Genomic DNA, 15,591 nt, shown 5'->3' on the forward strand with positions numbered 1-15,591 from the left:
AAGAGGAAGACTACCCATGAGTATCCAGAGGAAGACTACCCAACAATACCATGAGTATCCAGAGGAAGACTCCCCATGAGTATCCAGAGGAAGACTACCCAACAATACCATGAGTATCCAGAGGAAGACTACCCATGAGTATCAAGAGGAAGACTCCCCATGAGTACCCAGAGGAAGACTCCCCATGAGTATCCAGAGGAAGACTACCCATGAGTATCAAGAGGAAGACTCCCCATGAGTATCCAGAGGAAGACTCCCCATGAGTATCCAGAGGAAGACTCCCCCCAGAGGAAGATGAGTATCAAGAGGAAGATTCCCCAACAATACCATGAGTATCAAGAGGAAGACTACCCAACAATACCATGAGTATCCAGAGGAAGACTCCCCATGAGTATCAAGAGGAAGACTACCCAACAATACCATGAGTATCAAGAGGAAGACTCCCCATGAGTATCCAGAGGAAGACTACCCAACAACACCATGAGTATCCAGAGGAAGACTACCCAACAATACCATGAGTATCCAGAGGAAGACTACCCAACAATACCATGAGTATCCAGAGAAAGACTACCCAACAACACCATGAGTATCCAGAGGAAGACTACCCAACAACACCATGAGTATCCAGAGGAAGACTACCCAACAACACCATGAGTATCCAGAGGAAGACTACCCAACAACACCATGAGTATCAAGAGGAAGACTACCCAACAACACCATGAGTATCCAGAGGAAGACTCCCCATGAGTATCCAGAGGAAGACTACCCATGAGTATCAAGAGGAAGACTACCCAACAACACCATGAGTATCCAGAGGAAGACTACCCATGAGTATCAAGAGGAAGACTACCCAACAATACCATGAGTATCAAGAGGAAGACTACCCATGAGTATCCAGAGGAAGACTCCCCATGAGTATCCAGAGGAAGACTACCCAACAACACCATGAGTATCCAGAGGAAGACTACCCAACAATACCATGAGTATCCAGAGGAAGACTACCCAACAATACCATGAGTATCCAGAGGAAGACTACCCAACAACACCATGAGTATCCAGAGGAAGACTACCCAACAACACCATGAGTATCCAGAGGAAGACTACCCAACAACACCATGAGTATCCAGAGGAAGACTACCCAACAACACCATGAGTATCAAGAGGAAGACTACCCAACAACACCATGAGTATCCAGAGGAAGACTCCCCATGAGTATCCAGAGGAAGACTACCCATGAGTATCAAGAGGAAGACTACCCAACAACACCATGAGTATCCAGATGAAGACTACCCAACAACACCATGGGTATCCAGAGGAAGACAACCCAACAACACCATGAGTATCCAGAGGAAGACTACCCAACAACACCATGAGTATCCAGAGGAAGACTACCCATGAGTATCCAGAGGAAGACTCCCCAACAACACCATGAGTATCCAGAGGAAGACTACCCAACAACACCATGAGTATCCAGAGGATGACTACCCAACAACACCATGAGTATCCAGAGGAAGACTCCCCATGAGTATCCAGATGAAGACTACCCAACAACACCATGAGTATCAAGAGGAAGACTCCCCAACAATACCATGAGTATCCAGAGGAAGACTCCCCATGAGTATCCAGATGAAGACTCCCCAACTACCAGAGTATCCAGAGGAAGACTACCCAACAACACCATGAGTATCCAGAGGAAGACTACCCAACAACACCATGAGTATCCAGAGGAAGACTCCCCATGAGTATCCAGAGGAAGACTACCCATGAGTATCCAGAGGAAGACTACCCAACAACACCATGAGTATCCAGAGGAAGACTCCCCATGAGTATCAAGAGGAAGACTACCCAACAACACCATGAGTATCCAGAGGAAGACTACCCAACAATACCATGAGTATCAAGAGGAAGACTCCCCAACAATACCATGAGTATCAAGAGGAAGACTCCCCAACAACACCATGAGTATCCAGAGGAAGACTACCCAACAACACCATGAGTATCCAGAGGAAGACTACCCAACAACACCATGAGTATCCAGAGGAAGACTACCCAACAACACCATGAGTATCCAGAGGAAGACTACCCAACAACACCATGAGTATCTGGAGGAAGACTCCCCAACAATACCATGAGTATCAAGAGGAAGACTACCCAACAATACCATGAGTATCCAGAGGAAGACTACCCAACAATACCATGAGTATCCAGAGGAAGACTCCCCATGAGTATCCAGAGGAAGACTACCCAACAATACCATGAGTATCCAGAGGAAGACTCCCCATGAGTATCCAGAGGAAGACTACCCAACAACACCATGAGTATCAAGAGGAAGACTCCCCAACAATACCATGAGTATCCAGAGGAAGACTCCCCATGAGTATCCAGAGGAAGACTCCCCAACAATACCATGAGTATCCAGAGGAAGACTACCCATGAGTATCCAGAGGAAGACTACCCAACAACACCATGAGTATCCAGAGGAAGACTACCCATGAGTATCCAGAGGAAGACTACCCATGAGTATCAAGAGGAAGACTACCCATGAGTATCCAGAGGAAGACTACCCAACAATACCATGAGTATCCAGAGGAAGACTCGCCATGAGTATCCAGAGGAAGACTACCCAACAATACCATGAGTATCCAGAGGAAGACTACCCATGAGTATCAAGAGGAAGACTCCCCATGAGTATCCAGAGGAAGACTCCCCATGAGTATCCAGAGGAAGACTCCCCATGAGTATCAAGAGGAAGATTCCCCAACAATACCATGAGTATCAAGAGGAAGACTACCCAACAATACCATGAGTATCAAGAGGAAGACTACCCATGAGTATCCAGAGGAAGACTACCCATGAGTATCCAGAGGAAGACTACCCAACAATACCATGAGTATCCAGAGGAAGACTCGCCATGAGTATCCAGAAGAAGACTACCCAACAATACCATGAGTATCCAGAGGAAGACTACCCATGAGTATCAAGAGGAAGACTCCCCATGAGTATCCAGAGGAAGACTCCCCATGAGTATCCAGAGGAAGACTCCCCATGAGTATCAAGAGGAAGATTCCCAACAATACCATGAGTATCAAGAGGAAGACTACCCAACAATACCATGAGTATCAAGAGGAAGACTACCCATGAGTATCCAGAGGAAGACTCCCCATGAGTATCCAGAGGAAGACTACCCAACAACACCATGAGTATCCAGAGGAAGACTACCCAACAATACCATGAGTATCCAGAGGAAGACTACCCAACAATACCATGAGTATCCAGAGGAAGACTACCCAACAACACCATGAGTATCCAGAGGAAGACTACCCAACAACACCATGAGTATCCAGAGGAAGACTACCCAACAACACCATGAGTATCCAGAGGAAGACTACCCAACAACACCATGAGTATCAAGAGGAAGACTACCCAACAACACCATGAGTATCCAGAGGAAGACTCCCCATGAGTATCCAGAGGAAGACTACCCATGAGTATCAAGAGGAAGACTACCCAACAACACCATGAGTATCCAGATGAAGACTACCCAACAATACCATGAGTATCCAGAGGAAGACTCCCCATGAGTATCCAGAGGAAGACTACCCAACAACACCATGAGTATCAAGAGGAAGACTACCCAACAATAACATGAGTATCCAGAGGAAGACCACCTATGAGTATCCAGAGGAAGACTCCCCAACAATACCATGAGTATCCAGAGGAAGACTACCCATGAGTATCCAGAGGAAGACTACCCAACAACACCATGAGTATCCAGAGGAAGACTACCCATGAGTATCCAGAGGAAGACTACCCATGAGTATCAAGAGGAAGACTACCCATGAGTATCCAGAGGAAGACTACCCAACAATACCATGAGTATCCAGAGGAAGACTCCCCATGAGTATCCAGAGGAAGACTACCCAACAATACCATGAGTATCCAGAGGAAGACTACCCATGAGTATCAAGAGGAAGACTCCCCATGAGTATCCAGAGGAAGACTCCCCATGAGTATCCAGAGGAAGACTCCCCATGAGTATCAAGAGGAAGATTCCCCAACAATACCATGAGTATCAAGAGGAAGACTACCCAACAATACCATGAGTATCAAGAGGAAGACTACCCAACAATACCATGAGTATCAAGAGGAAGACTCCCCATGAGTATCCAGAGGAAGACTACCCAACAACACCATGAGTATCCAGAGGAAGACTACCCAACAATACCATGAGTATCCAGAGGAAGACTACCCAACAATACCATGAGTATCCAGAGAAAGACTACCCAACAACACCATGAGTATCCAGAGGAAGACTACCCAACAACACCATGAGTATCCAGAGGAAGACTACCCAACAACACCATGAGTATCCAGAGGAAGACTACCCAACAACACCATGAGTATCAAGAGGAAGACTACCCAACAACACCATGAGTATCCAGAGGAAGACTCCCCATGAGTATCCAGAGGAAGACTACCCATGAGTATCAAGAGGAAGACTACCCAACAACACCATGAGTATCCAGAGGAAGACTCCCCATGAGTATCCAGAGGAAGACTACCCAACAACACCATGAGTATCCAGAGGAAGACTACCCAACAACACCATGAGTATCCAGAGGAAGACTACCCAACAACACCATGAGTATCCAGAGGAAGACTACCCAACAACACCATGAGTATCAAGAGGAAGACTACCCAACAACACCATGAGTATCCAGAGGAAGACTCCCCATGAGTATCCAGAGGAAGACTACCCATGAGTATCAAGAGGAAGACTACCCAACAACACCATGAGTATCCAGAGGAAGACTCCCCATGAGTATCCAGAGGAAGACTCCCCATGAGTATCCAGAGGAAGACTACCCAACAATACCATGAGTATCCAGAGGAAGACTCCCCATGAGTATCCAGAGGAAGACTCCCCATGAGTATCAAGAGGAAGACTACCCAACAACACCATGAGTATCCAGAGGAAGACTACCCAACAACACCATGAGTATCCAGAGGAAGACTCCCCATGAGTATCCAGAGGAAGACTCCCCATGAGTATTCAGAGGAAGACTACCCAACAATACCATGAGTATCCAGAGGAAGACTCCCCATGAGTATCCAGAGGAAGACTCCCCATGAGTATCAAGGGGAAGACTACCCAACAACACCATGAGTATCAAGAGGAAGACTACCCAACAACACCATGAGTATCCAGAGGAAGACTACCCAACAACACCATGAGTATCAAGAGGAAGACTACCCAACAACACCATGAGTATCCAGAGGAAGACTCCCCATGAGTATCCAGAGGAAGACTACCCATGAGTATCAAGAGGAAGACTACCCAACAACACCATGAGTATCCAGAGGAAGACTCCCCATGAGTATCCAGAGGAAGACTACCCAACAACACCATGAGTATCCAGAGGAAGACTACCCAACAACACCATGAGTATCCAGAGGAAGACTACCCAACAACACCATGAGTATCCAGAGGAAGACTACCCAACAACACCATGAGTATCAAGAGGAAGACTACCCAACAACACCATGAGTATCCAGAGGAAGACTCCCCATGAGTATCCAGAGGAAGACTACCCATGAGTATCAAGAGGAAGACTACCCAACAACACCATGAGTATCCAGAGGAAGACTCCCCATGAGTATCCAGAGGAAGACTACCCAACAATACCATGACTATCAAGAGGAAGACTCCCCATGAGTATCAAGAGGAAGACTACCCAACAATACCATGAGTATCAAGAGGAAGACTCCCCATGAGTATCCAGAGGAAGACTCCCCATGAGTATCAAGAGGAAGACTACCCAACAACACCATGAGTATCAAGAGGAAGACTACCCAACAACACCATGAGTATCCAGAGGAAGACTACCCAACAATATCATGAGTATCTGGAGGAAGATTGCACATAAAATGAGTCAGAATGTCATAGACTAGCCCCATGCAGTGCTACTATTCATATAGAAGGGGAAAGCATCGGCCTACACAGAGAACCATGTATACAGCAAGTTCTTATGACATCAAGAAAATATAAAGCATAACATTTCAACTTTAGAAACTTTAGACTGACAACTAATTTTAATTTTTTTATTTAACTAGGCAAGTCAGTTCAGAACTAATTCTTATTTTCAATGACGGCCTAGGAACAGTGGGTTAACTGCCTGTTCAGGGGCAGAACGACAGATTTGTACCTTGTCAGCTCGGGGGTTTGAACTTGCAACCTTCCGGTTACTAGTCCAACGCTCTAACCACTAGGCTACCCTGCCGCCTCTACACTCTAACCACTAGGCTACCCTGCCGCCTCCACACTCTAACCACTAGGCTACCCTGCCGCCTCCACACTCTAACCACTAGGCTACCCTGCCGCCTCCACACTCTAACCACTAGGCTGCCCTGCCGCCTCCACACTCTAACCACTAGGCTGCCCTGCCGCCTCTACACTCTAACCACTAGGCTACCCTGCCGCCTCCACACTCTAACCACTAGGCTACCCTGCCGCCTCCACACTCTAACCACTAGGCTACCCTGCCGCCTCTACACTCTAACCACTAGGCTACCCTGCCGCCTCTACACTCTAACCACTAGGCTACCCTGCCGCCTCTACACTCTAACCACTAGGCTACCCTGCCGCCTCTACACTCTAACCACTAGGCTACCCTGCCGCCTCTACACTCTAACCACTAGGCTACCCTGCCGCCTCTACACTCTAACCACTAGGCTACCCTGCCGCCTCTACACTCTAACCACTAGGCTACCCTGCCGCCCCAATAGTCTGCAGTGCTGTTATACTGACAGAAAGGGGGAAGTTATAGGCCAGAGAACCATGTATACAGCATGTATCATTCAGCATACCATGTATGTTACCAGCAGGAAAATAAATAGTAGAAAGCACAGTCATAAAGCCAACATTTAGACCTGAAGCTTGTATCAGGAGTGTGCTGTTTGTGGTTGATCACACGGTGCTTTTTTGTCATTACAGAATCAATTACAATAGACAACTTCCCTGTGTCACAGCATTCTACAACCTAAGGGGCTCAACTGAAGCGTGTCACAGCATTCTACAACCTAAGGGGCTCAACTGAAGCGTGTCACAGCATTCTACAACCTAAGGGGCTCAACTGAAGCGTGTCACAGCATTCTACAACCTAAGGGGCTCAACTGAAGCGTGTCACAGCATTCTACAACCTAAGGGGCTCAACTAAAGCGTGTCACAGCATTCTACAACCTAAGGGGCTCAACTTCCCTGTGTCACAGCATTCTACAACCTAAGGGGCTCAACTTCCCTGTGTCACAGCATTCTACAACCTAAGGGGCTCAACTGAAGCGTGTCACAGCATTCTACAACCTAAGGGGCTCAACTTCCCTGTGTCACAGCATTCTACAACCTAAGGGGCTCAACTGAAGCGTGTCACAGCATTCTACAACCTAAGGGGCTCAACTGAAGCATGTCACAGCATTCTACAACCTAAGGGGCTCAACTTCCCTGTGTCACAGCATTCTACAACCTAAGGGGCTCAACTTCCCTGTGTCACAGCATTCTACAACCTAAGGGGCTCAACTGAAGCGTGTCACAGCATTCTACAACCTAAGGGGCTCAACTGAAGCGTGTCACAGCATTCTACAACCTAAGGGGCTCAACTTCCCTGTGTCACAGCATTCTACAACCTAAGGGGCTCAACTGAAGCGTGTCACAGCATTCTACAACCTAAGGGGCTCAACTGAAGCGTGTCACAGCATTCTACAACCTAAGGGGCTCAACTTCCCTGTGTCACAGCATTCTACAACCTAAGGGGCTCAACTGAAGCGTGTCACAGCATTCTACAACCTAAGGGGCTCAACTTCCCTGTGTCACAGCATTCTACAACCTAAGGGGCTCAACTGAAGCGTGTCACAGCATTCTACAACCTAAGGGGCTCAACTGAAGCGTGTCACAGCATTCTACAACCTAAGGGGCTCAACTTCCCTGTGTCACAGCATTCTACAACCTAAGGGGCTCAACTGAAGCGTGTCACAGCATTCTACAATCTAAGGGGCTCAACTGAAGCGTGTCACAGCATTCTACAACCTAAGGGGCTCAACTTCCCTGTGTCACAGCATTCTACAACCTAAGGGGCTCAACTGAAGCGTGTCACAGCATTCTACAACCTAAGGGGCTCAACTTCCCTGTGTCACAGCATTCTACAACCTAAGGGGCTCAACTTCCCTGTGTCACAGCATTCTACAACCTAAGGGGCTCAACTGAAGCGTGTCACAGCATTCTACAACCTAAGGGGCTCAACTTCCCTGTGTCACAGCATTCTACAACCTAAGGGGCTCAACTGAAGCGTGTCACAGCATTCTACAACCTAAGGGGCTCAACTGAAGCGTGTCACAGCATTCTACAACCTAAGGGGCTCAACTTCCCTGTGTCACAGCATTCTACAACCTAAGGGGCTCAACTGAAGCGTGTCACAGCATTCTACAATCTAAGGGGCTCAACTTCCCTGTGTCACAGCATTCTACAACCTAAGGGGCTCAACTTCCGTGTCACAGCATTCTACAACCTAAGGGGCTCAACTGAAGCGTGTCACAGCATTCTACAACCTAAGGGGCTCAACTTCCCTGTGTCACAGCATTCTACAACCTAAGGGCTCAACTGAAGCGTGTCACAGCATTCTACAACCTAAGGGGCTCAACTTCCCTGTGTCACAGCATTCTACAACCTAAGGGGCTCAACTGAAGCGTGTCACAGCATTCTACAACCTAAGGGGCTCAACTTCCCTGTGTCACAGCATTCTACAACCTAAGGGGCTCAACTGAAGCGTGTCACAGCATTCTACAACCTAAGGGGCTCAACTTCCCTGTGTCACAGCATTCTACAACCTAAGGGGCTCAACTGAAGCGTGTCACAGCATTCTACAACCTAAGGGGCTCAACTTCCCTGTGTCACAGCATTCTACAACCTAAGGGGCTCAACTGAAGCGTGTCACAGCATTCTACAACCTAAGGGGCTCAACTGAAGCGTGTCACAGCATTCTACAACCTAAGGGGCTCAACTTCCCTGTGTCACAGCATTCTACAACCTAAGGGCTCAACTGAAGCGTGTCACAGCATTCTACAACCTAAGGGGCTCAACTTCCCTGTGTCACAGCATTCTACAACCTAAGGGGCTCAACTGAAGCGTGTCACAGCATTCTACAACCTAAGGGGCTCAACTTCCCTGTGTCACAGCATTCTACAACCTAAGGGGCTCAACTGAAGCGTGTCACAGCATTCTACAACCTAAGGGGCTCAACTGAAGCGTGTCACAGCATTCTACAACCTAAGGGGCTCAACTTCCCTGTGTCACAGCATTCTACAACCTAAGGGGCTCAACTGAAGCGTGTCACAGCATTCTACAATCTAAGGGGCTCAACTTCCCTGTGTCACAGCATTCTACAACCTAAGGGGCTCAACTGAAGCGTGTCACAGCATTCTACAACCTAAGGGGCTCAACTGAAGCGTGTCACAGCATTCTACAACCTAAGGGGCTCAACTTCCCTGTGTCACAGCATTCTACAACCTAAGGGGCTCAACTGAAGCGTGTCACAGCATTCTACAACCTAAGGGGCTCAACTTCCCTGTGTCACAGCATTCTACAACCTAAGGGGCTCAACTGAAGCGTGTCACAGCATTCTACAACCTAAGGGGCTCAACTTCCCTGTGTCACAGCATTCTACAACCTAAGGGGCTCAACTGAAGCGTGTCACAGCATTCTACAACCTAAGGGGCTCAACTTCCCTGTGTCACAGCATTCTACAACCTAAGGGGCTCAACTGAAGCGTGTCACAGCATTCTACAACCTAAGGGGCTCAACTTCCCTGTGTCACAGCATTCTACAACCTAAGGGGCTCAACTGAACTGCGTGTCACAGCATTCTACAACCTAAGGGGCTCAACTGAAGCGTGTCACAGCATTCTACAACCTAAGGGGCTCAACTTCCCTGTGTCACAGCATTCTACAACCTAAGGGGCTCAACTGAAGCGTGTCACAGCATTCTACAACCTAAGGGGCTCAACTTCCCTGTGTCACAGCATTCTACAACCTAAGGGGCTCAACTGAAGCGTGTCACAGCATTCTACAACCTAAGGGCTCAACTTCCCTGTGTCACAGCATTCTACAACCTAAGGGGCTCAACTGAAGCGTGTCACAGCATTCTACAACCTAAGGGGCTCAACTGAAGCGTGTCACAGCATTCTACAACCTAAGGGGCTCAACTTCCCTGTGTCACAGCATTCTACAACCTAAGGGGCTCAACTGAAGCGTGTCACAGCATTCTACAACCTAAGGGGCTCAACTTCCCTGTGTCACAGCATTCTACAACCTAAGGGGCTCAACTGAAGCGTGTCACAGCATTCTACAACCTAAGGGGCTCAACTTCCCTGTGTCACAGCATTCTACAACCTAAGGGGCTCAACTTCCCTGTGTCACAGCATTCTACAACCTAAGGGGCTCAACTTCCCTGTGTCACAGCATTCTACAACCTAAGGGGCTCAACTCCCGTGTCACAGCATTCTACAACCTAAGGGGCTCAACTGAAGCGTGTCACAGCATTCTACAACCTAAGGGGCTCAACTGAAGCGTGTCACAGCATTCTACAACCTAAGGGGCTCAACTTCCCTGTGTCACAGCATTCTACAACCTAAGGGGCTCAACTGAAGCGTGTCACAGCATTCTACAACCTAAGGGGCTCAACTTCCCTGTGTCACAGCATTCTACAACCTAAGGGGCTCAACTGAAGCGTGTCACAGCATTCTACAACCTAAGGGGCTCAACTTCCCTGTGTCACAGCATTCTACAACCTAAGGGGCTCAACTGAAGCGTGTCACAGCATTCTACAACCTAAGGGGCTCAACTGAAGCGTGTCACAGCATTCTACAACCTAAGGGGCTCAACTTCCCTGTGTCACAGCATTCTACAACCTAAGGGGCTCAACTGAAGCGTGTCACAGCATTCTACAACCTAAGGGGCTCAACTTCCCTGTGTCACAGCATTCTACAACCTAAGGGGCTCAACTGAAGCGTGTCACAGCATTCTACAACCTAAGGGGCTCAACTTCCCTGTGTCACAGCATTCTACAACCTAAGGGGCTCAACTGAAGCGTGTCACAGCATTCTACAACCTAAGGGCTCAACTTCCCTGTGTCACAGCATTCTACAACCTAAGGGGCTCAACTGAAGCGTGTCACAGCATTCTACAACCTAAGGGGCTCAACTGAAGCGTGTCACAGCATTCTACAACCTAAGGGGCTCAACTTCCCTGTGTCACAGCATTCTACAACCTAAGGGGCTCAACTGAAGTGTGTCACAGCATTCTACAACCTAAGGGGCTCAACTTCCCTGTGTCACAGCATTCTACAACCTAAGGGGCTCAACTGAAGCGTGTCACAGCATTCTACAACCTAAGGGGCTCAACTTCCCTGTGTCACAGCATTCTACAACCTAAGGGGCTCAACTTCCCTGTGTCACAGCATTCTACAACCTAAGGGGCTCAACTTCCCTGTGTCACAGCATTCTACAACCTAAGGGGCTCAACTGAAGCGTGTCACAGCATTCTACAACCTAAGGGGCTCAACTGAAGCGTGTCACAGCATTCTACAACCTAAGGGGCTCAACTGAAGCGTGTCACAGCATTCTACAACCTAAGGGGCTCAACTTCCCTGTGTCACAGCATTCTACAACCTAAGGGGCTCAACTGAAGCGTGTCACAGCATTCTACAACCTAAGGGGCTCAACTTCCCTGTGTCACAGCATTCTACAACCTAAGGGGCTCAACTGAAGCGTGTCACAGCATTCTACAACCTAAGGGGCTCAACTGAAGCTTTCCCCAGGTGAGCAACACTTGAGAGAGAGAGAGAGAGAAAATAGATCCGACCAAAAGGAAGGCAACATACCCGTTGAGTATGACGGTTGTCCGGCTCCTGCCATCCTCCACTGGCTGAAGTGAAGACGCACAAGAAAAATATATAAAGAAGTGAAATAGTCCTCCATAACACACCTAACAAGTCAATCACACCACAGACACATAGGCTACTAGTCAAGTACATGATAAGGGACACATCTCTATTCAGAGTAACAACTCAAAACAAAGTTCCATACATACAGATATGAATTAGTTTAGCATTTGAACCATTCTAACACAGCCTGTTAACGAGTCAGTCCCACATATCTCCGCCTCATTACCAGTGCAGGGGGCTCTTCATTCAATAGCTTAGTAATTACGATCACTAGCAAGGTTTGCTATTTGATTTGGTTGTAGCTACTTCTCGCACTCACCCAGCTACGGAATCGTTGGCCGTGCCGAACACTGGCCCAATATAAAACAAAAGTAAATAGTCAATAGTCCAAGATTACCCAACAAAATACCATGAGGTGACTCTCATCATCAACAGTAAAGTAGACCTGTCACTCACCCACAGACTTGTCAGCCATGCCCACATCTCTGGATGTCCAGCGACAGAAGCCACAGGCCAGGTAGTAGGCCTTCTTCATGGTCGTCTTGCTGGGGTCGTCAGGAAGAGGGGCTGGGATGTTGGTTGCCCGGGTGGACAGGGTGTGCATGCAGCACGGGCAGTCGAAGCAGTTGGCACACCTGGGACACGACGAGGAAGAAGGTACAGCTAGTTATAAACACTACCTTTGTTCTTCAACCGGGGTAAACAATCGCACTACTCTAACCCGATGCTAGCTTTTATGGCTTTCCTTTATTTAACGAGGCAAGTCAGTTAAAGAACAAATTCTTATTTACAATGACGGCCTACCGGGGAACAGTGGGTTAACTGCCTTGTTCAGGGGGCAGAACGACAGATTTTCACCTTGTCAGCTCGGGGATTCGATCCAGCAACCCTTTGGTTACTGGCTCAACACTCTAACTACTAGGCTACCTGCCGCCCCTACACTCTAACCACTAGGCTACCTGCCGCCCCTACACTCTAACCACTAGGCTACCCTGCCGCCTCTACACTCTAACCACTAGGCTACCTGCCACCTCTGCATTCTAACCACTAGGCTACCCTGCCACCTCTACACTCTAACCACTAGGCTACCTGCCGCCCCTACACTCTAACCACTAGGCTACCTGCCGCCCCTACACTCTAACCACTAGGCTACCTGCCGCCCCTACACTCTAACCACTAGGCTACCTGCCGCCCCTACACTCTAACCACTAGGCTACCTGCCGCCCCTACACTCTAACCACTAGGCTACCTGCCACCCCTACACTCTAACCACTAGGCTACCTGCCGCCCCTACACTCTAACCACTAGGCTACCTGCCACCCCTACACTCTAACCACTAGGCTACCTGCCTCCTCTACACTCTAACCACTAGGCTACCTGCCGCCCCTACACTCTAACCACTAGGCTACCTGCCACCCCTACACTCTAACCACTAGGCTACCTGCCGCCCCTACTCTCTAACCACTAGGCTACCTGCCGCCCCTACACTCTAACCACTAGGCTACCTGCCGCCCCTACACTCTAACCACTAGGCTACCTGCCGCCCCTACACTCTAACCACTAGGCTACCTGCCTCCTCTACACTCTAACCACTAGGCTACCTGCCTCCTCTACACTCTAACCACTAGGCTACCTGCCGCCCCTACTCTCTAATCACCCTGCCCCAGGTCACCCTGACCTCACGTAAACTAGGATACACCTAACTTTAATGTAACCTTCAACCCCATCGAGTTACATAGAATAGTAATGGAGGACAAATCTTGACGATATATCATATAGTTTTGACAATATCGCAGTATAATTTTTGTACCTGCACCAAAACTGCGGCATTTTTTTCTTCATAGCTTGCTCTCCATCTTCTTTTTAAATAGGGAGACAATTTGTTGTTAACATTTTCATTTCCACAACTGATGAAAACTATTTTTCTCCTGGCTCTCTATGTCCCTCTGCAGCAGACATACGGTGAGCAATATGTTAGGAAGATCGAATCGCAATAAAATCTCAGTATCGAATCGCGGGAATTGTGAGAGTTATAAGAAACGCCATTACATATCATATCGGCACCTAAGCATCGTGATAATATCGTATTGCATCGTGATAATATCGTATTGCATCGTGATAATATCGTATTGTGAGGTCCCTGGCAATTCCCCAGCCCTAATATAGAATATAAACATTAATAATAGATAACCCTGAGCTAAACCTTAACCTCTATGCCTAACCTGAAGTTTTCGTTCAGCTTGGTTGCATATCCTCTTCCTAGAACAAAACAGAGAGCTGGGAAATGTAGTCTGGATGCAGTGAGAAGTCATGCAGTGAATATTGTCCATGGCTACACAGTAAAGAATAGGTCTATGCCATAGACCGTATATAGCAGGCCAATGCTCAGTTGCAAATATTTCCCACCTGTTCTTCTTCAGCTTTGCCTCCGCTGAAGGCATATTCTCCAGGCAGCTCGGACAGTAATGGGAGTCCACCTAGAAACCAAACAGAGGCAGCATTCAACCATGTGGAAATACATGAATGTGCATGGCTATCTCTCGAAGCTAGCTACTAGTTATAACTGCAGATAGTAATTATGTTTCAGATACTGGTCCAAGCTTCAGTAATAAAAGTGTGAGTTTCTGTGGGCAAGGGGTCACTGTCCATTGTGTGGCTGTGTAAATTAAGAATAAAAGCTGTCTGACGTGGCACGTATCAAAATAGATGATAACTAGATAGCTATAACAAAACAAAATGGTTAGCTAGATACCTAAATAAGATATGTGGTCACTCTTGTCTGGGTGTGGTGATGAATAGGGAACATTAGCCAGCTAACAGCAGAATAGCTAACTAGGAGGTTTATCAAACAGTTGTTAGGTTTTAGTTGTATTTCCAGTGGGAATTCGTGTCACTGTTAATTGGAGAAAAAGAAGCTCATAAGTGAACACCGACCAAAAATAAAACACTGTATTGATTATGTTGCTAAGCCTTAATCTTAGGTAGCTTGATAAACGTACACTATTATGAATGTAGGGCGGAAGTAAAGACGAAAACGGCCAATCAGACCACAGGGTTGTTGAATAAATGTTGATTGACGTGCGGTATGACAAATACATATTTTGTGTTGTATGGGGGGGGGCTGGACTAAATTGACCAAATTCTCCAAAACCGCTAACGTTAGCTAGACATCTCTATGATAACAATAGCTAAGTTAGCCACGGTAATGTTAACATACCTCGTGAGACACACATTCTAAGGAACGCAATTCACTGCAATACCGGCAAAAATAAAGTGTAGACAACGACGAGCGGATTTTTTTCTCTCCGTGAACAAGGTAGAGAACCCTGTCGGGTTGCAGAAGAGACGCCATCTTTGACTGAATCGTCTGGCGTCGTCGTCACCCAGTGTTTTTTTGTCGTTGACTCGACGACGCCCCCTGGTGGTGCGTTGTGATAGTGGACATTTCGGTGAGGTGCAGTTTAATTTTAAACCAGCAGGGGGCAGCTTTGCCCCCCAATGCCTGGACATGTCATGCTTTGTGTTGTTGTGATGGTTACCACCAACCCATCATCAAAGACAGGAAATCGCGGTTATTTCAATTTATTGTTTTGTGTGTGTTT

The 15,591-nt window shown here is 47.6% G+C and overlaps 1 protein-coding gene across 12 annotated transcripts in view; it reads right to left on the minus strand.

Annotated features, from left to right (window-relative positions):
* The window catches only part of LOC115127296 (dynactin subunit 4-like), a 54,107-nt gene extending 38,608 nt beyond the window's left edge, over window positions 1-15,499 (minus strand). For 10 of the 12 annotated variants that reach the window (XM_065018297.1, XM_065018292.1, XM_065018291.1 and 7 more), the window contains exons 1-4: window positions 15,207-15,499; window positions 14,396-14,466; window positions 12,446-12,624; window positions 11,927-11,970 (exon numbers count right to left, since the gene is read on the minus strand). In XM_065018297.1, coding sequence (XP_064874369.1) covers window positions 11,927-11,970; window positions 12,446-12,624; window positions 14,396-14,466; window positions 15,207-15,341 — 429 coding nt within the window. In that variant the 5' untranslated portion in view covers window positions 15,342-15,499. Of the gene's footprint in view, window positions 1-11,926; window positions 11,971-12,445; window positions 12,625-13,799; window positions 14,205-14,395; window positions 14,467-14,741; window positions 15,154-15,206 lie in introns of those variants that run through there. The other 2 variants (XM_065018298.1, XM_065018299.1) reach the window with 2 other exon arrangements.
* Window positions 15,500-15,591: the final 92 nt, after the last annotated feature.

The sequence above is a fragment of the Oncorhynchus nerka genome, linkage group LG5 (assembly GCF_034236695.1).
Source record: "Oncorhynchus nerka isolate Pitt River linkage group LG5, Oner_Uvic_2.0, whole genome shotgun sequence".
Lineage (NCBI taxonomy): Eukaryota > Metazoa > Chordata > Actinopteri > Salmoniformes > Salmonidae > Oncorhynchus > Oncorhynchus nerka.